Raw genomic sequence first — 25,956 nt, 5'->3', positions numbered from 1 at the left:
AGATACTGACACCTACACATGCCTGACTACACGAGACACCCCTTCCCAAACACAAACACAAACACACACATACATCCTGGATTTCACAGCAAGGATACTGTATTACAAAAATACTTCCGGCCAAAAACATGAAGAACTTTTAAATATTTCAACAGCAGTTTGAAGCTATGCTTTTGATCAGCACAACTCAAAACATTGACTATCACACACACATAACACATAGTTAATGCACGTCAAACAGGAAGCTTCTGATGTAGAGTTTTATGATAAGCAAACAGACTGAACCACACAGTTGAGGCTTTAACAAATGCGCTCACATTAGGCACGCAAACACACAGAGGAATACTCAGGATGTACGCTGAGAAAAACACACACGCGCATACAAACACACACTCGGAGGACGCAGAGCTGGGAGTATAAAAGGGGCGTCCTTCCCACTCAACAGAGAAGTGCTCTCCTCAGTCTCATACACTCCTCGAACACGCTGAATCTCTTTTCCCAAGGTAAGTAACTGACTTTTACTTGTTTATCATGTGACATGTCAGGGATTTAAGCATCTGATGAGATTATTTTACACTGGAAGAACAAATCCTCCACTTCCTAATCAGACTGGAACTCAAACATGGAAGAAAAACTAAAACTAGAAATGTTAATGTGAAGGCAGAAGGAAATCATTTTTAAACATGATATTTATGGGAATGCTACGCATTTTCCCATTTCATGCACAATTAATGACAAGTTATGTCCTGAGAGTGAAAATAAATCTGAATTGTTTCCAGAGATGTTTCCTGGAAGCACAGCAGAAATTCTTTCTGCTCTGGTGATCAGGCCAGTTTGACCTACTGAAACTGTGCTCAGGATATCGATAGCCGGCAATCCACGATGACCTAAACTGTTGTGTTGTATGCCGTGCCCCTGGATTACACTGATTCATGTGTCTGTGGTGATCACTGACTGCCAAAGAGCATTTGTCTGGCATCTCAGCTGTAGCTTTGTGGAAGATTTGTGTGCTGTTGGTCCAAGCTGGACCACATCCGAAAGTCTTAATAAACTTCTTCTGCTCCTCTCTCCTCTGTGTGTGTGTTTCAGATGACTGCAGGGCTGTGTGTGTGTGTCTTGCTGGTAGTCCTGTGTACGAGCTGCTTGGGGCTCCCCTTCTCCTCTCAGCCTATAGACGATGGTCAGCGCTCCTTCTCCGCTCCTTCCGAAGGTACAACTTTGAGACCCTGCCCCTAACAAACTGCGAGCATACTGACTGACTTCACAGAAGGTTTTCATATCTGACATCTTCTCCTGCATGCATCTCTGTGTGTATCTGTGTTGAGTAGCTCTCCCTGAGGCTGACACCCACACCTTGGCGGAGCCCCACCTCCGACACAGCCGCTCTGCCTCGCCGCTGAAAGCTGTTCCTCTGCCTGAGGAGGATGCGGACTCCCGGGCCAACCTCAGCGAGCTGCTGGCAAGACTCATCTCCTCCAGGAAAGGTGTGTGTGAGGAGTGTGTACTCGTTTTCATTCACTTAAGCATCATCCTTCTTCTACTACGACAGATGTGACTGTAAAAAGAAAAGACAAAAACATCTGGTGACAAGCACATTTGAAATTTTCAGAGGCAAGTTTCCTGTCATTCTCCTCCCCCCAGGGCTGCTAATTACTGGAATTAGCAGCACAACCAGCTTTGTAAAATGAATTAGTGGGTCTGAAAAGCTTCTGTGGTTTGGAAGTGTATTAGTACAGGCAGCCTTCCGGCCATTTCACCTCATACCATCCTATTACACTTATTACATACACTTATTACACTTTCATCTGTTTTCTTTATTTAGTCAAGTACACAAATCCTCAACCCTGTCAGTTTGCTCTGATTCCAGTGGGAAAAAATGGGGGATGGGAATGCAAACACGCTGTTAAGATCTGAATTTTCCACTTCCAAATGTTGAAACTAAATCCTCTGGAATCCACATGCATGATGCTTAAAAATGTGACACACACACATTTTTGCAGAACTGCAGATAACCAGAAGATTTTAAAAAAAATAAAAAATAATTACAGTATCGGGCAATTTCAAAAAGGAAATATATTCTGCATCATTAGTGAGCAGAAGATATAGTTAAGCATCTTCAGGATTTTGTCCAGTGCCCACAGGCAAAGAAGATGAATCTGAATTACAGCTGTAGTTACTATCCAGGTTTAGCAGTTTAATACTATTTTGTGAGAGGATTGTTTTTTCTGCATGTAGGAAAAGACAAAGCAGAAACTCAGAAACTGTTCGGTCAGACAGAAAAATCTATAAAATGTCAAAGGTCGAATTAATGTGTAATACCCAAGGATGTGTTGTGTTTGTGTGTATGGTGCTGGTGGGTGTCTGTGCTCGTGTGCACGCTGTTCACTTGCATGTTTCGGTGTGGGAGGTGTCGTTGTCGAGCCTTCTGCAGCCAATCTTCTCAGCACACCAGGGATCGCAAACACTGTGTTTATGTGTGCAGAGTTGCTAGTGTGTGTGTGTGTGTGTGTGTGTGTGTGTGTGTGTGTGTGTGTGTGTGTGTGTGCGCACGTGTGTTGCGTGGGAGGATGTGGGTGGAGTGAAAACTGCATGTGTATGGGCATGCAATTGATTACCAAATGGATAACGGTGCTGCTTCACTTCAGTAGGAATAAAAAAGTCGACGATTCAGAGATCAGAAGCAGAGATGTTTTAAAAGATGTGCGTATGTGCGTGATGCAGTGATAATTTCAAGGGAATGGGCGCAGAGATGTGTGCACGCACATTTGTGCACTGGCGTACTGAAAGAGAGCCTAATAGTATGTTGTCAAGTTAAAGTCCAGCTGTTTTTGACCCATCTCCTTTCGTTTGTGTTTCTCTCTCTGCGTGTGTGTGTCAAAGAGAGAGAGAGAGAGAGAGAGAGCGAGAGAGGGAGAGAGAGAAAATAATGAGAAAGTGAGAACAGAGCCACTGCTGGGCAATTAAAATGCCCCAAAACCCCCCATCTTCACAGTGTAGCACAAAATGAAATCTCAGTGAGATACATTTTTCAACAGAAAGAAGCCAAACATCATCAGTTGTTGACATTGGAAAGTTAAACTTAAAGCTTTTTTTTTTCCTTTTGAAGGCATAAACCCCAATTGTAATTCTTTAATGAACTCAACTAACAGACTTGGGGTCTTTTTATGACCAAAAAATGCATTGATGGAGTTGCTGATATCAAAAGCATCAGTCATTAAAAATACATTTCAGTGCATGACGTCTTTTGCCAAATGAACTGTTCATGGGCCAAAAACTGCCACAACTGTTCAGATCATCTCCATACAGAAAGAAATCAGAGGTAGAACCACAATCAAGTGAAGTTCTCTGAGCAGTATTCACCAGAAGTCTCCTCCCGCCCTTCCAGGTTCTGTGCGTAGAAACTCTACGACAAACAACAGGGGCGTCGGACTGAGCGCCAACCACAGGATAGCAGACAGAGACTACTTGGGCTGGATGGATTTCGGGCGCCGCAGTGCAGAGGAGTACGAGTACTCCTCGTAAGCGGAAGTCACGGCTCATACCCCCTCCGTACGGGCACATGAGAAAAACAAGAAAATCCCACGCAAGCTGATTCCTCACTGTCTCAAAATAAGAGTCTATATATGATGTATTTGTTGTACATTTGTTTGTAAAACTGTAATAACGCAATATACATACTGTATGCCAAATTTTGCAGAAAAGCTCTCACTGTCCACTGTTTGTTTGTTTCTGGTTTCATTATGATTTTGAGTGGAAAGGATATGGATGGTGTCAGGGTCTGTGGAGACTAAATGGACTGAATAAAGATTAAAAATATCACTCTGCATAAACATTCTTCCAACACAGTTTATGACACTTTAATTAGACCAATTAACTTACAGTAGACGTCTTCATAAAATGTTAAAAAATAAGGCTAAGCTGTTAATATTTTAGCTCCATGTACATTCATAGGTCACAAAAAATACAAAATGTGGTAATACTCACACATATTTTCTCTCAAAGTCATTTTGATGAGAGGTTAAGAGTTATCCTTTAATCAGTTCCCTGAAGTGTTTTCCTTTGGATGGAATACATCCTGTTTTAATTTGAATAATTCTGACAATGAATACACAAAGGACGACTGGTACGGTAAGACACAGACTGCTTCCTGTACATGCAATAGACCGAAAGAAATAACGCAAAATTCATCACATATTACATGTCTTGGGGGTGTCTAAAAAAATGAGGGCCCAAATGAAGACCTCAAGAGGATGGTTGAAAATATACAAAAATGAGACTTTATTACTAAAACTGATGCAAGATATGTAAAAAAAAAAAAAAAAATAGTTCACAAAGACTTCAAAACTGAGGCAAAAACTTTGAAAACAGGCTGACAAGAATTCAGACAACATGCTCAGATGGAACGACTAACCCATGGCTTATAATTAACTGGGAAAACATGACACAGGTGAAATTAAATGACTAGATTAAAAACCAGGACCATAACAACACAACAATTTATCACATCAGTGTGTAAAATGTGCATGTCATTTCATTTCAGCCGTATAGTCATGGAGCTTAAAATATATTTTATTTTGATGTATCTTCCATCAAATTAAATGGATGTTAAATTGATGTTGATCAAACGGACTGAGGAAGCCTCTCTTACTGTCACACTCTGCTAAAACATGTAAGATCAGCAGTACACCTAAGGTTAAATCATGTCTGTCAGATTTTCCCCCTCGTCTGGGGAGGAGAGATATACAGACCATGTACAAAATAATGTCTATGTCAAATTATTAATTAACAATAAAATCAGGTACTGTATTTATTATTAAGGCTGTTGTCTTATGTTATCCTCTGTTCAGTTCATGTTGTTTTAAGTGTTCTTTCAAGTGTTTCATGTAATTGTGTTATCTTGTTGCTGCTATACAAATGAAATCACTTAATCGATGTAATACTGCATTTATGCTCACGCAACCAAATGATGACAAAACGATTCCAGAGAAAACACTCTTCTAGTGTCAAAGGTCAGAGTCTTTCCCGACACAAAATGATTAAAGGAAATCCTGCACATGAGAGTTGAAAAACACCCCACTGGATTATGGGTAAAAATGAAAAAATATATGATACCGAGTAAACGGGTCAGCATGCGGCCACACATGAAAGAGATGAAAGTCAGCGAACACATCGTTCAGTGAGCGGAGAATGTTTAAAAATCTTCAAAAGAACAGGAAAGATCATTGCCAGCCATAACGCCTGTGCTAAATATTGAAACGGTTTGAAGCACTTGGGAGAAACTGATATCGTTTGAATTATTAAAGCCGGATCTGAAAAAAATCCCATTAATTGCTTTTGGCTCCTCAGGAGAGGATGCTTTTGGTGAGCCCAGTATTTTTTGGTGTGTTATGAAAAAAAAAGTTGGCAAATAGAGGCAAATCTGATTAAGGGTGTGTTGACACTTTTTGTGAGAGTCTACTTGACATTTCTTTTGTTAGAATTATCTTGAAAACAACACCACTGACCAAAGCCAACCATTACAAAAGGTTACAAAGTTCAGCCGGTGGAAGATATTAAGAAGGCAAAGAGGAGAAGTCCACTGTGGTGGTGAATTGTAATGAATGGTGCCCATTATGCTGCTCCTAGTCCTGTGTGTTAAGTGAAAGATGTGTCTGTGTGAGTGAGAGGTGAAGAAGGGGAATCAATGAACAAAGCAGGCTCAGTGAATTATTCAGAGAAGTGGTTTCTGATGCCCTGAGGGAAAGAGAAGGTTTGCTGTGTGTTTATATGTTTGTGTGTGGGGGGGCATTAAAGCCACTGGCTGGGACTGAGATTGCGCTTGAGTCAAAAATTTCCAGAGACTCATAGAGATTCATAGCGATCCATGGGAATTGACTCAAACTTTCTGTCTAAAGAGCCGAGGTCGAAAGCCTTCAGAGTTAAAAGCTCAGAAAAGGTTTGAAGGCTTCAAGGGAACTGCTGGTTAATGTCTCCACTGTTGGTGTGTTTACCACTAAATGTGTGTGGATACCTGCGAGGAATGTCGATTAAAAAAAGGTCAAAAGGCAGATGCGTGAAATGCCTACCATGTGAAACGCGGAGTGATCAAGCACTCATACATGCGTAAGAGCTCTGGTTGTGTGTGCTTATGAGCAAAGCCACAAACTCATGAAAGGAACATGAGCTCCAAGAGTGTGGCTGTAATGAAGATCCAGCATGGATGAGCAGATGGTCCGAGCTCTTCCTGAAACTGGCTCAACATACTGTCTTTCATTCTGTCCTGTCTGTCTCCAAAATGTCCTTTCTTTGACTTCACATGGATTTCACTGGCATCTAAAACAGAAGAACGTATGGTAAAGTAGGAATCCTCTCCCACTTTTGATGTTCCGGACACCACTCCAAAACCCTGCAAAACCAAGCTCACATACTGGACGTGGTACTTAAAAGTTTGTAAACCCTTAAGAACTTTCTTTATTTCTGCTTGGATAGGACCTAAAGCATTATCAGATGTTCACGATAAAAACAGACTAAGAGAGCCCAATTAAAAATATGAGACAAAAATATTATAGTTGCTCATTTATGAATATATGACAAACGATGAATTATTATATAAATGTTAGTCACACATGTATGTGAACCTCTTGGATTTGCAATTCATTTGAAGTTGAAAGTGTTTCTACTCACTGGGATCACATCATGGTGTGAGTAGGCACACTGTTTTATTTAAAGAACAGGAACATATCTGTGTCAGTTCTTTACAAGTCATATTTGTGGAAGTGTATCATTGCACCAACAAAGGAGTTTTCTGAAGACCTCAAGGTTTTAAAACCATCTGAATTTGGACTCCACCAATCCTACAGTCTGACAGTTTGTTCTTAATTGAAGAATTTTAAGATGACTGTTTGGCCCAGGATCAAGGATCAATCCCAGACTGGGTCTCTCTCACACTGGTTGATGGGAGCCCCTCTGGTGAATGTGGGTTGTCTCTGTATTTCCTTATTTCTTCCATTTTTCCACACTGTCAAAAATATCTATCTGTCCTCAACTGACATGTCACTACTTACATCCAATGAACTTTTTGCCCATCTTCTCCCCCCACTTTTTTAGAATTAGTTGTGCATCTTCTACTTTTTTGTTTATGAAGAATAAAATTTACTAAAATCTCCACATTCCATGTGTTGATAACAAAAGGCTACATTCAGAATATGATGCTGTTTTACAAAAAACGGCCTGAAACCTCCAGAGCAAATCTGAAAGTGACAGTGGCAAGGAGAAACTCCCTTTTAACAGGAAGAAACCTTGAGCAGAACCCAGCTCATATGGAGGAACCCATCTGCCGAAGGCCAGCCGGGTAGAAACAGAGAAGATAGAGAGAAAAGAAGAGCAGGAGAAACAAGATAAACAAACTTCTGCCATAGATACATCAAAGTGGGAGTGTATTATGTGGGAACATACTGATTAGCGCGACAATTAATTCTGAATCAGAATATTCAGTGAAGTTTATCCAATAGTCATCAGAAAAATGTAATTGTAGTTATTTCTGTTCAAGCAAAGGTTCACCGACCTTATATTGAGTTGTTGTGTTAATTAGATGAATGCAGGAGTAATATTCTGGGCTGAAATATAGGAAATTCAATAGAGTTCCCAAATGTTCAAGCACATAAGATACATAAACTGTATGATCCACATCTACATAAAACAACAATGTAAGAGGAGTAACTTTACACTTCAGCTGATATAGACATGGTTACCTGACAGCCTCATCTATTGAGCAGCTGCACCCAGGGATGAAAGACGAACAATAGAGCTGCAGCCTTTCGAACTTCATACTGCAGAGCACCAAATAAGTATTCACAGTGAGTGCTTGGTGGGCTTTTTGTCTGGTTCACAGGTTAACAAGCTGCCAGCAGGGAGCTCTGACTACAGGCAGAGCATTTTTAATGCATTTAGTATAAAAACCAAGAAATCATGGGTAAATCTTTTTGCACGATAAGTCAAACAAAACTTGAAAATATTCACTACAAATGATAGTTTGATGACACATGTCTGAATTACCAGAGTTTAGATGAGGCTGTAGGTGGAGACAGTGGCTGTCTTATTAAACCCAGGGTCAGTTTTGTGTAATAAATAAAATTCCTGTTCAGTGTATGATCTAAATTTGCTCTGTAGCATTTCCCTCTTTCCCTCCACGTGACAACTAACAGACTTCTGAAAGTTCTGGTATGAAATTTTGTTCTAGTCAATGTAGAAATATGATAATAAATACAAACACTGAATATCCAAATTTAATATCAACTGAAATTAAATTGTGTAGAACATAATGCTATAACTTATCTGGTAAGACTATCGGTAAAAAAAAAAAAAAAAAAAGGCTTCAGTATCAGTAGCATTTGTGTCTTCAGTCAGTGTAGGATGAAATCCTAGTTTCATCTCTGAAGGTGTTCGAGCTGCTCATCGTATAAATAAGATTATCGAAATGTTATAAAATGACAAATGTCCAAAGTGAAAGACGTCAGTGGCATTTGAAGCCGTTTCATTTCTTCTAATTAGACTCTCCGTCTGCCATAGTGGCATTTTTTGATTATTGCTCACCCCTTGTTCACCCGTGGCCAGCAGAGGTTTAATAACCAGGCCTCATCACATCTCTCATCATAGTACACGAGGCACAGATTGTCAGTGGGTAATGGATTATGACTGCACCAGCGTGGACAGACAGATAATCACAGTGTACTTCACATACTCAGCCTGTGTTGAGTTATTTGTGAGCACCATCTGCTGGAGGAGGGTAAATAATAATTTCCTCGTGATTACTACAGTCATAATTTACTCACATTTCCATGTAGAGGGTAAAACACCATAGAGGGAAACATAACTGTTTGATGATTTTTTATTTTTTTTATTTGGAAAAACCCTGATTACATGCTCACCCCAATACTTACAGTGATGTGTGAGTCTTGGTTATGCACTACACATAACAAGTAGTTTACACCTTGCATTCCAGTGACAATGAATATACAGTGTATAAGACAACATGATTTTTATGACAAGTAAGGCAGGACATGGGTTTTAAAATAAATAAATGCAAGTGCAACTACGCTTGTGTGAGCTACCCAAAAGGCTGAGGCACTACGTTGCTTCATTTCTCTGACAACACCTTCAAGAAAACGTCCCAGGAAGCTTCAGAATATGACGGCAGATTAGCCTCAATCACTTCCCTCGGCCCTCTCTCCATCCTCTTTGTGAACTGGGACTTCAGGATATTGATCTCTGTCCAGTTCACTGGAAACAGCATCAACTTCCCTGACAATCAGCCAATTAGGAAACCAAGAAAAAGCACTGACATAATAATACTGACATAACAGTGATTCAGTGAGTTGTGAGAGCATGACTTGTCAGACTAATGTCTATTCACTCCAGAAGGGATTTAGGTAAGGCTGAGAGGGGGAAGACACAGAAAGAGGTTGAGGATGACATATTTGTGGTGCAAAATTGATATCATATATAAAATGTGTATCATAATAATAATAGTACTGTGGAGGAAAGACATGGTTTAGTGCTACAGTGACTATACAAATATCTAACCAGTGCGATGGAGGATTTAACAGAGTGCACCTGTGCATGTCTGTGTCTGTGTGTGGGATTTTGTGGACATGTTTCAGAAAAGGCAAGAGTGGGAGTACTACATCTACCCAGCAGAGTCAGCCTCCAAAGCAGGGATCTGAGCGGCGATCACGTCAGCTCTAGTTCATCATTTCTGTTTGTGGGTCAGTTCACCCAATTATGTAAAAGTTGAATGACATAAAATTGGTTTTGTGTGTGCAGTTTTTTTAAATATCGAATAAATATATGTGGCAAAACTTTCACTAACAGAGGGCATTGTTAACAGCAGCTCTGCTCACATGCTCACAATGACACAGAAAGGGACAGTTACTTTACTGGTACCACTTTCTTCAAATTTAATCCAGGGTATTAGCTGGAAGATGTTAAGATTTGTTAATTATCACTAAAACTGAAATACAGCCAAGGATGATGGGAATGTTTTAAAGGCCAAATTCTAACATGGTACCACTAGACTGAAAACTATATGATCATCAGTTTTTAAAATTCAGTTTATTCCAAATTTCATGTTAATCCATGAAACTATACAACAGTTTTTAAGTGTGATTTTCAGGGCTTGTACTGAGAGATCAGTTCATTCACATATCCATTTTTAGAGATACCTCAATATCGGGTGAGATAAAGCAAATCTACAGTATACAGTCTGGACAACAACACATTTTTTTTTTTTTAAATTAATTTTAGCTGTTCACCAAAATACACTGAATCTGCAGTTATGCAGATGATCAGCTCTAATTTGAGGGCATTCAAATAGAAGGAATAAGAACCATTTTCAGACACAGTCCTCAATGTTGAAGACAATGTGAAAGATTGACCACATAACTAGTGAAAGAACAAAAAGACTGATTGTAGAATGGCATTCTTAATATAGATAAAACTCTGTTCAATCTGTACCACAATGGAGGAAATAAAGGACAAGGCTTGGAACGGCTCACGATTTGAAGCAAAGATGGCACTATTAATTCTTAAGCCAGTAGAGATACTGTGCTTCATCCAAAGCAACCCAGGAGTTTTTAAAGGTTAAAAAGAGGAAATATTCTGCAGGGGCAGGGTAAGTCGTCTGATCTGAACCCAACTGAGCTGCTTTTAACTTGCTGAAGATAAAACTAAAGGCAGAAGGACCCACAAACAAACAACTGATGGAAGCTGCAGTTCAAAGCCTGGTGAAACATTACAAAGGAGGATGTCCATCCATTGGTGATCTCCATTGGTTCCAGATTTTAAACAGTGATTGCCTGCAAAAGCATTCTGGACAAATGGAAACATTTTCTTTATGATTAGGTAAATTTTTCCAATCACTTTTAATTGCCCTCTGTGTATAAAAATGGTTGTTGTTAATCCTATACTTTTCATCCAATACTTCAAAGTCCTTAAATTAAAGCTGAGAGTCTGTACTTTAAGTCTACAGTCACTATAGACCTGCGTGCTTTGGTAAACAAATTGAATCATAGAAATTGTGTCTGTGTCAAAACATATGTAGATCTAGCTGTATATCTGACAAAAGTTTTACATTTTCGGGGAACTATATAGGATTTATTTAAATTAAACCATGAGTCACCACTTAGAAGCACTAATGTGTAGCCAGTGTTTGTGTTCAACTTCAGCAGTGAGTAGAAACAGGTCAGTAGTGTCATCATGTTGTTGTTGTTTACTGTGAACATTGTCAGTCTGTGTTTGGGCTCGAGGTGACTGCTCTGCAGTCAGTCCTCTGCTTTGCCCAACAGTGTCTTGGCTACCCTGATTGTCAGCAGCAGTCCACTACTCCTGTGGCCCTGGGCCTTTCATCGCCATGCTGGCTCCAACCATAGCTGGGTAGCTCCGGTTCCTCCTCATTCCATCGGGTCCAAAAGGTGAGCCTGATCTGCGAAGCCCACCCAGAGGCCCTAGCATGGGACTGGAGCTCACTGCTCTGCCCCTTGGAGCTCCAGCCACGCCCAGCCGCTTCACCTTGTCCAGCAGGTTGAGGTTGTGGACGGTCACGCTAACGTCTGTTTGGCTTTCGCAATCCCTTCCTCTCTGTCTGCCTCTCATACCCCCCGTCACCTCCTTCAGAATGGAACGGGCTGGTTTGGAAGCCAGGAAATTGTCATAAGAGGGGCTCTTGAAGTCGAAGCCCGCAGTGTTTGGCACAGCTGAAGCTTCTTGTCTTGTGGGGGAGTTTGGAGGGGTGGAGGGGCGCAGAGGGTCAGGGTTGGGTGCTCGGTTAGGGGTGATGGAGGTGCTGAATAGGACTCCTCCGCTGCCCTGACCGTGCTCCAGTCCCTGTCTCTGATGGTACATGGCTGCTGAGATACCTCTCTCCTGGAGAAGGCGCACTAACCCCAGGGAGGTGCTGGTGGTGCGTGTTGCATCTCTGCACAGACATCCATCAAGAAAATTTAACATCACACAACACACTCAAACGAGTAAAAAATAGTACCAAAAAGCAGTGATCGTGCTTTAAAGAAAAACTTGGCATCTACAAGTAAGAGTAAAGAATAATTAAGATGTATATTGTGTCCGTATACTGTATGTAGGGCCTTGCCTGAGGTTAGTGGAGGATTCAGAGGGCCTGAGGCTGAGTCTGCGGGGCGTGCAGGGAGTAGCAGCAGGAGTACCCAACAGAGTGCTGGTCATCACGCAGGAGGACGACGCTGGGACTGGGTTTAGACTGGAAGGAGTGGCAAAGAGAGGAAGTTACAGAGTGGCACAGAACACTGAAGAGGCAGCAGCTCTTAACTTGAATCACTGTCTAAACTGCAGTTTATGTGGACGGCTGAACCATAAACACCTGCATACATTATTTAGCACCTTCCCACAGTCTAGCAGAGTGATGACTAAATATTGTTGCCTGGACACGTCAGTCTGTCCTCTCAGATTCAGAGTGCTCTGCATTAAAGGTTTAAAGTAAATTTTAATGTTATTACAATACATGAAAGGTCACAAATGTAACCATTTAAAAGCATGCAATATTCAAATGTGCGCAAGCACCTGACAACCTTTATAGCAATGTACTGTTTCATTACTTGTAGTGTAATAAGGTTGTTGTTTGTACATTGTTGATATTGGCAGAAAAGAGGAGGCATGTTAGTAACGTAGCCAACCTTGGTGTAACCCGTGTCTGCTCATCAGTTGGGTGTAGGATCCGACAGGTTGTAAAGGTGTAAGTAGAGCTTGTGTGAGCCATGCATTTACCAGGATAGTATGCAGCTGAAAGTCACACAAACACAGACAGACAGTGATTTTCAAACGGGCCCAGCAATGTCAACATATATATAGGTAAAACTGACTGACTGCATGTTCTCACCCAGAGCATCGGTGTTGCTAAGATGCGGTGACGGGGATGGAGAGGGCGGAGAAGGTGGAGCGAGGCTGGGTGGGGGCTGCCCAAGGTTGGCGTCACTGGTGCCGGAGGTGCAGGTGGGCACGGCTGGCGAGGCGGCAGCTGAGGAGGTAGGCAGATTCTGGAAGTATTGCTCTCCTGGCTCATCCTCCTCAAAACCGCCCCATGGGTACACCTGCAGACACAGATAGGAGAGATAGGAGTCCATATCAAAATCAAAATTTTAACTGTTATCAAGGGTAGAGTCTTAGAGGGATATGTACCAAGTAATGAAATCACACTGCATAAACACACTCAAGCTTTCTGTTGTTCATCATATTCCACCTACAGATATAAAGAATTGAATGACTCTCCAATCTGAGTTATTATTTAGGTATTATACAGATTTACAGACACTTTTTTCTGAGAGTTAACCACTTGTGATCATGTGTAATTTTGAACTGGGAGATATAAAAATAAATGTACATATTTAGCCATCACTGCGCTCTCTTAAATTTCCTTCCACTAACTGTGACAAATAGCAGGAACATTTCAGGGACATGAACAGCTATTTGATATCATGAAGGATTATGTCACTCGTCCCACACAGTCCTGACAGGACTTTGATTATCTCTACAGTAAATGAGAAACCAAAACTGTGTTGGTACTATTGTGTTAAACCCACTGTAGTTGCACATATGGCAAAGATGCAAAGATGTGTTGTGGAAGTTGTGGATATGGATCTCTCTGTCTCTGTAACACACACAGACCTGCTCCAGCTCTAGTTCAAGGGGTCTGTATCCCTTTGGCACGACCCCTGGCCTGGCGTCCAGTATCACACCGAGGTGAGGCTGAGCTAACTGCTGCCAGTGGTGCAGGGTGGCAGAGCCTGATGGAAAGAAAAGCGCGTAACTGCAATGTACTTGACTAAACACTCAGAATCTTAACATATCAATAAAACATCAAAGTTTAAACAGGTTCTTACATGTTATGAATTACATGGAATTCCTAAATTGATAGATGAAAAATCATCATGTCCTTCATCATCATTACATCATAAGTTAGTGGTAGTAACTGATCCTGAAAAACAGTGCAGGAACACACTGATGGTATTAGCTACAGTACTGTGGTCAAAAACTGCCTCATGAGAACATGTATGAAAGAGAGCGAAGAGGATGAAGCTGCATAAAAGATAGAGAGAAAAGTAATACGACAAAGACATGAAATGGAGAAGCGAAACAAAATGAGAATTTTTTTATTAGTGAGTCCCACGTATTGGAAAGCGAGAAGTGACAGATTGCACGATGAAAAAAGAAAAAAGAGGAAGTCACAAATAAAGATAATGAAAACATAAAGAAAAAATAATGAGAAGAATACACAGAAATGTGAACAGAAGCAGTAGCAGGGTTTTATTCATATATTACTGGACTGTATGCAAGGTCAAAAGCAGATGGTGAGTTTTTACGTATTGTTGAGGTATAGGTTATAGCCAGAGGAGGGCAGCAAAGAGCAGAGCAAAAGCAGCCACCTCAGAGGTTAAACAACAAACAATAGGAATGATACAATGATTATGAAGTCAAAACCCCAGTGAAGACATCAGTGAATCAGTGGCCTCCAAAATAAAAGTGTACATGTATTTACTGGATACTGGAGCTTTTATATAACTATCGTATGTTTTCCTTTATAGGCCAAGATTAATAAAAGAATTGAAGAGTCACCACCTGTTTCTTCCTCCGTTTAATCATGTGTGTGTTTGTCTACAGCCATGCTCTGGGTTGTGTATCTTTGTAATAGCTGTGAGGAGATGCAAAGCTGCCTGACTTGTCATGATGCATCAGAGACCAGAACGAGTTGAACAGCATCAATGACAGGGGTCTCTCGTTCCTCTCTATTACACTCTTCACTTTCCTGCTTCCGGTTCGGTCTCTGGCCCACCTCCTTCCCCTCTCCCTCTCCATCCCTGCTCCAGTTTTCCTTGCCCACCCCCATCCTTTCTCCCTATCCCCCTCAAGCATTCGTGAACGCCTCCTCTCCCCTTCCATCCCCCAGGCCCACTTGCTCCCTTTCTTTGCCAAGACCGGTCTGTGCCGCTCGCCTTCCCTGTTTTTCCCCGTCTTGCAGCTCATTCCGCCCTCGCTTTCTCCCTCACCTTCAAGTGGTTTGACGATCTGGAGCTTGTCTGGGAGATAGGGCCCCCGTGAGGCCCACAGGTGCAGGTTCCCGAGGGACATGATGCTTTCGGATGGTGTCAACATGGTCTCTTGGCTCAGGGAGTCCTGCAGTCCAACATGTCCCCCGCGCCTACGCTCTCTCTCCTCCTCAAAGAAGCGCCTCTCACTCAAGTTATTTTGTCGACGCAGAGACAAGCGACGTAAGGCCAGCCGAAGGTCCTCAGCCCCACTAGCCTTCTTCTCTCGACCGTCTGCACCTCTGCAGCAATGAAAATAATATGTTTTAACATTATTCTTAAGAAGTTCTTTATAATCCCTAACAGCTGCCCCTTGGCATAATAAAGAATCTATCTATCTACTCACATATCCTGGTTGGATGCCGTCTCCATCAGGATGCTCTGTGCTCGGTTGTCAAGGGCAACACTGTCTCCGCTGACATCCCCCCCATATATGCTGGAGCGTGGAGTAGTGAGGCCGCTGGACTGAGGCGATGTTCGAGCAGACAGGGACTGGTTGGAGCCAGGGATGTTGGCGTTGGTTGGAGTCAGTGAGCGCTGACGGACTGTCTGGTTGACGTTCTTGACCGTCTCAAACACACGCTGCTGATGGATCCTGCACACAGTTAAACATGAGACCATTATCCTATATTTCATGTTGTCTGTGTTGTTATATATAGTATTTTTCTTTTATTTCAAAGAATTCATAATAGTTGAAGCAGGTCTCCTGGGGGACAGAGTGAAATCTCAATGAATGTCAAAGACAAACTGATTTTCTGGCTAGTGACACTTTTGGCTATGGGTAAGAAAGTGAGCTACACTTTGTTAGGTTATTTATTTCTTTGTATTATCATTTATTTCCATGGTTCAGACTACCAGACTGAATCATGGAAATAAATGGCACTTTGACAACTACAATAATCACAACTCTGAGAGGCATAATCATTATTATTTTTTACTTTCTTAGCCAGTGTTATTTAGTTTTTATACTGTTTGTTGGCTAACATGCACAATGTTTGGTCAAAATTCTTCATTAACAACCAAAGTGAGCTAACTTGTACTGTTGCTCATTTTTAGTTAACCAAGCTATCAAGCACTCATTTTTAGTTTCATTTATTTTCTCAGCTAATGTATGTACTTAAGGGGCACTGTTTTGACATCAACCTTCCAATTATTATTATTTATTTTCCATAAGTAAACTGAAGTCTGAATTCTTCTTACTATTCTCACTAGTTTTATTTGTTTTTACAATAAGTATTGTCTTTGTGGAGTACATGTATAAAATTACACTTTTACATATTAGAAAATATAAAAAAACTTCAATCAACAAATCATTATATTTGTTATTACGTACAACGATCAGGCATAACATTATGACCCAATATGTCCCAATATGTAGGTCTCCTTTGTGCCTCCAAACCTCATCAGAGAATGGGTCTTCTGAGGGTGTCTGTGGGATCTGGCAACGGAATGGTGTTAGTGGGGGCCGTATGGGTTGAGGGGATGGGCCTCTGTGGATCATCCCACAGATACTTGATCAGTTTGGGATCTTGTGGCAACACCTTGTGCTGCTCTTCATGTTTTCATTTTGTCATTGCTCTTGGGTGTGGGTGTCTGTTCTGGTCTAGGTGGTTGGTACATGTCACAAGATGGTCAGTGTTATTTACTTCTACAGCCATAATGTTATGGCTGATCAGTTTACACTATTTTTTCTTTTTTTTTCTTTCTTTCTTTTAATTCTGTGAATACAACTGAAAGTAAATGACAGCCACACAGTGGTTAGCACTGACACCTCACAGCAAGAAGGTTCTGAGCTTGAAAGCTCTGGTGGGTTGGGACCCTTCTGTGTGGAGTCTGCATGTTCTGTGGGGGTTTTCTCTGGATGTTCGTGCTTCCTCCCACAGTCCAAATACATGCATGTAAGGTTAATTAGTGTTTCTTAATTGGCCGTAGGTGTGGTTCTAAGTGTGGTTGTGTGTCTCTCTGTGTTAGCCCTGTGATAGATGGGAGACCTGTCCAGGACATACCCACCTCTCGCCCAGTGGCTCTTGAATATCTGAAGCTGCGATAGATAACAGATGAACGAATGAATAAAATTGCAGCATACTGAAGCAGTGTGACATTAAAACATACGCACTTCTGTTCTTCACACTCAGGGTCCTCCAGACTCAACTCCTTCCTCATCGTTCCCTCAATCTCAGCTGCCAGGGAATCCTGCAACACCACATGTCTTCAAGAAAGGGAAAATAATAATGTAATCACACCCATATACACGAACACACACTCACTCCCTTACCATTGGGTACAGTCCCAGTGGGTGGTAGCGGCGGGGGGTTCCTCCGGGGTAGTTTCTGTTCCTCAGGTTCTTCAGCTCCTCCTGAGCTTCATGAAGCATCTCGATGCACTCTGAGTACTTGTCCTCCAGCTCCTGGAGCTGTTGAATATTTCCCACACAGCAATAAAATTATTAGCCATGTTATCATGAAAACGGTGAATGATCCATGATCAGAGAACAGCTTGGGAAGGCAGGAAATTACCTCTGCTGTAAGCTGCCTCTGAGCATCTTTGGCTGCAATCAGGTGCTGACAGAGCTCTTCATTCTCCACTGCATACTGGACACACACATGCAACTTTGAGTTAGCTAACTTCTAAGCAGCACAAGAGTGTAACAGCAAATAAGTAATTACTCAAGCTGAAACCTTGCTTGTACATGTACACTCACAGATTTGGCTTTCTTCTGCAGATCTACTATCTGGGAGAGGAGGTGTGTGATCTCCTCTTGTTGTCGGGAGGCATCCTCGGTCTTACGGGCCAGTTCCTCGGCTATGACAGAGATCTGGAGACTAGACAACCCTGGAAGTGCAAGTGAGAAAAATACTGGAGTACATGTTTGTGTGAATGAAATAGTGGATATTGTAATAGGAGGTGATAAAGACAATTTCAGTGCAAGCTAACTTTAGATGCACACGCTGACAAAGTAGAACAGAGCTTACTGAGTTCTTTCACACAGTCATTGACAAGCTGCTGCTCCTTTTCTTCATAAGTTTCTGTCTCTGACTTCAGATGGTTAGCCTGCACAGTGACAGCCACGGTTAAACTAAATATTCAGAGCAGATTCCGATTCTAACTTTACGTCTTGCTGTTATTGTGTGGGTTACCTCAGAGCGAAGCGACAAGTTCTCCTCCTCCAGCTCTTTGAGTTTCCTCTGGAGTGTGTCACTCACAAAGCCCCCTGAAGCCGTTTCCAACTTACTCTTCCTACCCCTTTAAATGGATAAACATTGAGTGAGCATAGTATTTGTAGTCAGAAGGTCGAATGTCTGTACTGGGTCATGTTTTAGTTGCTTGTTTGTACACTACTATTATATCAGCTGTAGTTTGGATGAGTGATATTAAGTAGCAAAGAGAGGAAGCTAACGTTGTGGAGCTGCTGGACTCTTCCTCGCTCTCCTCAGCTGCATTGGTGTAAAATTGCAGCAGCTCATCCTTCAGGTTCAGCTCATGGTGCAGCTGTGCCACCTGGAGGAGGACAGATGCCGTTGAACACTTGTGCATGAGGAACCAAAACATCATCATTAGTCTGTAAATGAGGATGAAGTAGAATGTGTGCACACCTCCTCTGTAATTTGCCCCACTTGGTCCTCCAAATAGTCATTCTGTTCAGTCAGAGTTCTGTTCTTCTTCAGAAGCGACTGGCCGATCTTCGCAGCCAACTCCAAATCTCTCTCTTTCTAGTGGTTGAAGACAAAACAAGAGAAGAGCAGAGATGAAGGTACTTTATCGTCCTGTGCTACACGGGGAATTTGTTCTATGCACTTGACACATTTGCCATAGGCAAAGTACTGCCAATCATTCCAGCCCTCACAGTTCTTCCTATCAGTCCTGTGATTTAGTCTGATTAAAAGAATCCCTCCGTGTGATGCTTTAAATTACACTGACAGAAGAGACAAAAAAATAGACCATCTCACCTCCTCCAACAAACGTGTGACAGCATCAATGTCATTGTAGGTCTTCGTCATCTGGCCCACTCTGTCTGCACATAGCACTGTGGAAATATAAAACGCAGGATGTAAGAATCAAAACCGAGGAAGAGACCATAGCCTTCACTCCAGTTGACCTAACGTCTCATTTGTGCAGCTGCGATATATGCCATGCACAACGGGCCTATTATGCAACAGACACGGGAAAAAGTCATCTACTCAGAGGTGGCGTAATGAGCAGGGCAGAGTTAAAGGGGAAAGGGTTGTTGTCCATGGCACACAGCAGTGGGCTCTGCTGCCCTGGGGTGACAGCTTTCATCGATCCTCAGAGCTCTGGTCAATAACATCCAGTACAAAGTTATTGAATGTATTATGTTAAGCCTCCTGATAGTGGCGTAAAACCATTTCATTAAAGCCTTGGAACCCATAAAAATAAATTAAAGAGAAAACATACTGTTTCAGACTGCTATACTGTATTTTTGGAGATCCTGAAATAGTAATAGTATAAGTATAAAAGTATAGTATAAAAAACTACAATCTTCTGGATTCTGTAAACAAACTGAACCTTGGATGTCCATCACGTTAAATGCCAGTCTGCCCATCTCTATCTATAAGGCAATAAATAAATAAATACAACAATCAAATAAAACACACAACCTTTCTTTTCAAGACTTATATTCTACCTTTCATGTCATCCTCCATCTTACATTCACTCCTCTCTAATCTCCACATCCTTCTCTCGCTGTATGTATCCTCCATTGGCTCCACAACGGTAAACAAACAGAGACCGCCACCATTCCAAACACTGATCCTATCAATTTCTATCACACCAACTGGACTGTAGAGACTGAATTACCCTCCACCCACACAGACAGTGGAAGGGAAGCAGAGAGATGACACAGAAGCTGGAGCTGAATGCTGATTGGATGGGACAGGATTCGAGATAGAGACGAAGCCAATCCACACAGTTGAGCTACTAGGACAACATCCAACATCTCTCCCTCCCCTGTTTCATCATCTTTCATTACCTAAAATCCCGTCTCTCTCTCTCTCTCTCTCTCTCTACAATTGTACACATTAGCTAGAGGCTGTGCAATAAATAAATAAATTCAAAAATAAATTCAATAATGAATAACACATAAACCAGCCCTTACACCCTGATTATTACAGAGGGAAGCAGAAGCAAAGTCATAATGTAATCTATTAACAGCAAGAACCAGTTTTAATATTTAAAAAAAGTATCTGCAGACACTTCTGTGTCACTTAAGCTGGTGTGTTACACAGGGTGAAGAAGAGAGCACAAAGGATTTTTATTAAAATTCAATGTACTGATCTTCCACGGCCACATTGCAGTCATTGTTGCATTTATTGCAGAAAGAGAGAAAGGCCTAAGTTTGCATAGTAAGTACCGGAAAATATTTTGACTAAGTTACAAGCTTTGACTCAAAAAATAAATGTGTACTGTACTCAAGAGAGAAACACATTTCTTACAGATTTCACAAGACTATTTGACACACACTCAGTTTCTGAATTGTTATGTATCTTCTCAATGTAATCTCCAAGGTTAAGAGAAAGAGGAGTCCATCCATGTGATCAGGACACACAACAGTGTACTAGACTTAATCCAAATGGTCCAATCTTGATGCCTCCACCCAGGACAGATTAATAAATACTGTAGAAATATATTTTATTTTAACACTGGTTACAGTAAAATCACAGAGACACTTATAGAACTATTTATCCACACAAACACTGATCAGGCATAACATTACGACCACTGTCCAAATATTGTGTAGGTCTTCCTTGCACTTCTGAAACAGAGAATGGACATGGGTCGTCTGAGAGTGTCCTGTGTTGTCTGGCAACACAATTGCCAATGGGGGCGTTTGGATCCTATGGATTAAGGGGAGGGGTCTCTGTGGATCAGACTTGTGCCAGCGCATCACACAGATACTTGATCTATTTGGGATCTACTGAATGTGGAGGCCAGGTCAACACCTTGTGCTGTTCTTCATGTTTTTTTGAGTTATTCCTAAATTGTTTTTGTGTGTGTGTCTGTGTGAGGCTGCATCCAGCTGGGGAGTGCTACTGCCATCAAGGAGTGCCATTGCTATAGGATGTAACATCCACATAAATGCCAGGTCCAAAAGTTTCCCAGAAGAACATTGGGTTGTCACAAGTTGCTCAATGTTATCCACTGCTCCTGTCTTGGTCATAATGTTATGCCTGATAATAAAATATGTGCTAAATTGGTTCCAGGTGATTAACTGCCCTACTTCTAAAATAACCTAGTGTCAGCCCCTGAGATTAAATTCTACCAGTTTCATTAAGTATTATTAAGTCTTCCTTTTTCCACCTTACTACATTCACACTGTCTGAAGAATCACAGTTTATCACAGACTATTACTTACAGAAGTATTTGAGTGTCTCTTCAATCTGCTCGGTAGTCAGTTCGAGACGGGCGTCCGGCGCGATGAGGGGAGTGTGGAGCCAGTCATCGTGGTCGTAGCCGTAGACGGTGTCAGCCCGCAACCGGTACACCGGCAACTGCTCCTCCAAAAGGCTGATGATCTCAAACTCTGGCAGATCAGTGCTGTTGCACACATCTGAACATCACAGAGAAGACAAGGAGGAGGCAAGTGATGGACAGTATTTCAATCAGGATCCAAATCACAGCTCGCAACCAAAGAGACTTTAGTTTTAAGAGGCAGATAATGTCATTTGATTTTTATTGTCCTAACCTAATGCCCTAATGGAGTGTATGAGTCTACGTATCAAATCTTTTTGGTAAACATTACAATAATGTTCTTTTTTTTGTTTGCATGCATTTTAAAACGTTAAATAATAAAACATTAATAAAATCCACTGGTATCACTATGTAAAAACATGGTGGTTTTTAAAGCGGCATAATTTTATGAAGTATTTTAAAGAATCAAATTTTATGCCAAATTCACAGCTATGGCTACTGTTAGTTTCCTATTGCAAACTGTGCAGCCATGTTTGGAGATTTTGATATTTAATACTTTTATGCAGTGACAAATTTCTACTATGCTTCTGTTGGGGCTCGTGATAAAAACTGAATCCAATGCTGTGGATTCCTACCAGTGATGGTCTCGGCGTCCCTGCAGTCGGGTGGTGCCCTGTGTGTGTCAAGCTCGCTGGACTCGCCCACGCTCACATACTGCTCCTCCTGTGTGCACCGCAGGTTAGGCTCAGGGTCCGGATCCGGATCCAGGTCTGGGGCCAGGGGCAGGGAGGATGCCGGGGAGGCCAGCTTGGCTCACCTCTCACAGATGGAGAGAATCAGGGGCCATGAGCCACTGGAGCTGGAGCTCCGCTGGGTTAGCAGGTCCACCGGGCAGGCAGCAGATACAAAGAACTGGGGGGAGTGGCGAGGGGGGAGGGGGGGTGGGGAGGGGGGCAAGAGACAGGGGGGAAGAGGGATGGAGGGAGAGAATCACAGACCATTAGAGAGTCAAACAAACTTATGTTGCTGTGATACATTAATCAATGCATCACTCTCTTTTCCCACAGTCTGTAACTTCAAGTGCTGACTCTGCACTGTGCTGCCTGCCAGCATGCTGCATTAATCAGAGCCTATCCACTGCAGACACCACTTCTTATCTGACACCAGATAGAGGGGGTCAAGAGCAACTCGGGATAACAAGAGTGTTCAACTTAATTTTTTCCAAGCATGGCAAATTACACAGACACATCTTTTAACTGCTAGTCAGCTGTGCACCCCACACATCCGATGTCCCCAATCACCCAACAACCGTCAGGACACCAGCGCTCGTGCGTGATGACCTTGCAGCTCTGTCTGTATTACACAGGACTCAGTGTGTCACTGCAGACAAACAGTGGGGTGCAGTCACTGTCCCTATCACACTGATCCAGATCATGAATTTCACTCATGTGTCAGACCAAATAGCTTGGACAGCAGCATAAAAACAAAGGAGGTGGAAAAAAGGAGTTTGCGTGCCTTCCTCTGCAGTCAGATAAGAGATTGTGTGATGGTCTGCTGAATACACCTTGGATAAAAATGTTTCTGTAAATGACAAACCCCCACATGATAACATCGACAGACAAGTGTGCACAGACCCACACCGGCACGTTCTCTGTTCTCAGCGAGCAGCACTACAACCTTGGGACGTCTTTCCCACTGCAGCAGTTGTACCATTCTCTCCAGTGTTTAGCAGGGAACTTTGCCTCATTTGTCACACATTGGACCAAGCATTAATAAATTATACTTGGAATTTGACACTGAAGAGAGAGAAACAGCTGGGACAGGACAGACCAGTGGATGTACTGCATTCACAAACTGCCCTGCAGTAGCTGCTACTGTTGATGCTGCTGACAGCAAATAGGCCAGAGTTGACTCATGCATGTGACATAAACAATGTTATTTGAATGCTGTCTGAGGGTGTGGCCTCATTCACATCAGCAGGTCACGTCACGGATGAGAATCTGTGTTTTTTCTTTTTTTTTTTCCTCCAGAAATCACGTCCTCACAACAGCACATGATCAGCTGACCGGATGATGCATGACATCGCCATTAAAGCCGTTTGTTGGTGATGAAAAGCAAGAGAGCGCAGCACTACTTACAATCACAGCGGCCAGGCAGATCCTGTTGTCTGTCTCAGTCGAAATCGGCAGGGATTGTAAAATGTTCCCAGGATGAGCAGGTCGAGGCGATCTCTGTCAAGCAGCCTGTGCGCAGGCCGGGTGGACTCCTTCCGCAGCGCCGACGCCTCTGGATGATCAAGGTCACCTTACCCTGGTTGCTAAACTCGCTCCAGACCCGGTCCACTCCTCCTTCCTTTCAGCCATCTCCCTATGTCTCTCACTCTCCCTGCATGCAGCGTCCCTCACCAGCGTCAAGGCGCACAGGACGAGAATGAACAAACGTCTGTCCCGGACCTTCAAAATAAAACCCTCATTTACAAAGCACACAAACTGTAACAAAGAACCACGTCGGCATCTAAACTATAGCACACATCGATAGTGAACAATATTCAGTTTTACATTTATTAATATTTTCATTGGTAGTTTGTAACTTTATTGTGTGTTTGCATAACTGGTCACACATTTTAAAAAACATTCCCGTTATTATTTTATTTAATTTATTCGTTTTTGGGGCCTTTTAATTTTAAGGCAGAGCTTTGTTGTGTGACCGCTTCCTGGATTAAATAGCATTGACTTGACTTCTATGAAGACCCCCACAGACTAGGATCCAACCCGGTGTGGGTCAGGCACATACCCTCTATTGTTTTAACATGCTAATTTGGATTCGTTGTTCAGGACTAGTTTTATGGCAGAAATTGGTGGTCTTCATTTTAATGTGTGGTGTGTGAGGATTGCCACCAGAGGTCACTGGTAATTAAATGACTACTGACAGATTACATACCTGTATCTATTTTGATACACACACTTTCAGAACAGTTTTATTATAAAATAAGTTATGAAATATTAAGTAGTTTTACATTGTATCAATGCAGTAACTTTTCCTATTGAAGTTTCAGTAACAATTTGGAAGTGTTTCTTACTTTAGCTTTTTCAAAATTGGCAGAAATATCCACGAGAAAACACATGTGGGTCACTGACTGACAGCTGCCATTTTGGATGAGTCAAGTGAAGGCCCTCTGGTGCATGAATGAATGAGCCCTGCTGGATTATCCATGCACTGCACTTATTTGATTTTTTTTCCAGAGAAAAATAAAGTAAATAATATATATATATATATGTATATATATATATATATATTATTTATTTTATTTTTTCTGGAAAAAGAGGATGCAGCGGTCTCAAAAAGTCATGTATCAAATATAATACAAATGATGACATAGGGTATAAAATTATACATTTTTGAATGTTTTATGAATATATACATACTCTGATCTCATTTGGTGTCAAAATTGCTGTTTTTGTCCAATGTTTATTGAAATGTGAGGTTTAACAAACACAAATGAGCTAATACCAGACCAGACCAGGGGGTTCTATGGATCATTGCCAGTCCTTTCAAGAATCAAATCAAATGTACAGTCTTTAACAGCCTGAGAGTGTTCAAGAGAGCTACGTTGTTGTCGACATCTTTGAGTGTGGTGCTGTATACCCTCTACAGAGGGTATGCATAGATATATATACACATAGATGCCGCATTCAGGCTTGTCAGACTTGTCAACGGAGCCGCCATCTTGGGCAGGGGTTCTGACCAGCGGATAGACCACTGTCAGTGCCATTGTCAGTGACTGACACTAAAATGACAGACTTTTATAGTACCGTATCTTATTATTGTGCATTGTTCAGATGGAATGGTTTTGTCCTTCAAATGTTAAGTGCGTCATAAATACAATCTATTCAAATCCAATACTATTGTTATTATTATTATTATTATTATTATTATTATTATTATTATTATTATTATTATTATTATTATATTGTGTTATTTCACACATACTCTTCCTGTAAATGTACCTTATTTTATTTTGATTATTATATCATAAATTCTGTTGTATTATAATTATTATCAAATATATCATTATTATTATTGTTATATATCATTCCGTTTTGACAAATACCTTGAAGGTTTTCAATGGTGTTGCACATTGTCTGCATTTTTAATTTTACCAATCTATATTATATCATAAATATATGTCTGATATTTTTACTAAACCCAACGGAGGCATGTGAATATATCTTATGGGTTAAGCATCAGTGACGTCACTAGCACCCATAACAGGAAGGGCTGATACAACTGGAAACTACGGGGGATTCTCTGCACCCCACGAGCTAGACTGAAGAGAGATTAGCCACTGATCTCCAGCAGATATACTCCTTTACCAAAACGCTATGGACCAAATAATGTTGTCATATTCTTTTATTTTTGTTTCCCTTTTTACTAGGCCTAATAA

At 41.6% G+C, this 25,956-nt stretch overlaps 2 protein-coding genes across 3 annotated transcripts; one reads left to right on the top strand and one right to left on the bottom strand.

Annotated features, from left to right (window-relative positions):
• The first annotated feature begins 383 nt into the window (after positions 1 to 383).
• On the top strand, positions 384 to 3,819 carry LOC125019425 (cholecystokinin-like). The gene is made up of 4 exons (XM_047604194.1): positions 384 to 503; positions 1,090 to 1,210; positions 1,329 to 1,484; positions 3,386 to 3,819. Exons 2-4 carry the CDS (start codon positions 1,090 to 1,092, stop codon positions 3,520 to 3,522), a joined length of 414 nt encoding a protein of 137 aa, XP_047460150.1. The 5' UTR covers positions 384 to 503; the 3' UTR covers positions 3,523 to 3,819.
• Positions 3,820 to 8,852: 5,033 nt separating this feature from the next.
• Positions 8,853 to 22,324, bottom strand: LOC125019561 (trafficking kinesin-binding protein 1-like). 2 transcript variants are annotated; one of them, XM_047604398.1, is made up of 18 exons: positions 22,148 to 22,324; positions 21,457 to 21,651; positions 19,034 to 19,110; positions 18,680 to 18,796; positions 18,484 to 18,584; positions 18,224 to 18,329; positions 18,059 to 18,137; positions 17,788 to 17,918; positions 17,603 to 17,677; positions 17,362 to 17,499; positions 17,203 to 17,279; positions 15,433 to 15,681; positions 15,048 to 15,328; positions 13,669 to 13,787; positions 12,884 to 13,094; positions 12,681 to 12,786; positions 12,122 to 12,247; positions 8,853 to 11,950 (listed from the first exon to the last, which is right to left on the bottom strand). In XM_047604398.1, exons 3-18 carry the CDS (start codon positions 19,082 to 19,084, stop codon positions 11,356 to 11,358), a joined length of 2,562 nt encoding a protein of 853 aa, XP_047460354.1. In that variant the 5' UTR covers positions 19,085 to 19,110; positions 21,457 to 21,651; positions 22,148 to 22,324; the 3' UTR covers positions 8,853 to 11,355. The 2 variants fall into 2 exon arrangements, with proteins under 2 accessions (XP_047460354.1, XP_047460353.1); XM_047604397.1 differs by lacking the exons at positions 21,457 to 21,651; positions 22,148 to 22,324 and adding an exon at positions 19,729 to 19,873.
• Between the last annotated feature and the right edge of the window lie 3,632 nt (positions 22,325 to 25,956).

This window comes from Mugil cephalus, chromosome 14 (assembly GCF_022458985.1).
Source record: "Mugil cephalus isolate CIBA_MC_2020 chromosome 14, CIBA_Mcephalus_1.1, whole genome shotgun sequence".
NCBI lineage: Eukaryota > Metazoa > Chordata > Actinopteri > Mugiliformes > Mugilidae > Mugil > Mugil cephalus.
Note: the sequence above shows the minus strand (reverse complement) of the source record. Positions and strands in the feature narration are given on the sequence as shown.

Excerpts from the sequence above, each read along its gene's own strand:
- LOC125019425 (XM_047604194.1), top strand. The coding sequence starts at position 1,090 with ATGACTGCAGGGCTGTGTGTGTGTGTCTTGCTGGTAGTCCTGTGTACG. Across the intron at positions 1,211-1,328 it reads CTTCTCCGCTCCTTCCGAAG|CTCTCCCTGAGGCTGACACC; the intron begins GTACAACTTTGA and ends TGTGTTGAGTAG. Across the intron at positions 1,485-3,385 it reads ACTCATCTCCTCCAGGAAAG|GTTCTGTGCGTAGAAACTCT; the intron begins GTGTGTGTGAGG and ends CCGCCCTTCCAG.
- LOC125019561 (XM_047604397.1), bottom strand. The coding sequence starts at position 19,804 with ATGGAGGATACATACAGCGAGAGAAGGATGTGGAGATTAGAGAGGAGT. Across the intron at positions 18,797-19,033 it reads TCACACGTTTGTTGGAGGAG|AAAGAGAGAGATTTGGAGTT; the intron begins GTGAGATGGTCT and ends TTCAACCACTAG. Across the intron at positions 15,329-15,432 it reads ACGGCATCCAACCAGGATAT|AGGTGCAGACGGTCGAGAGA; the intron begins GTGAGTAGATAG and ends TCATTGCTGCAG.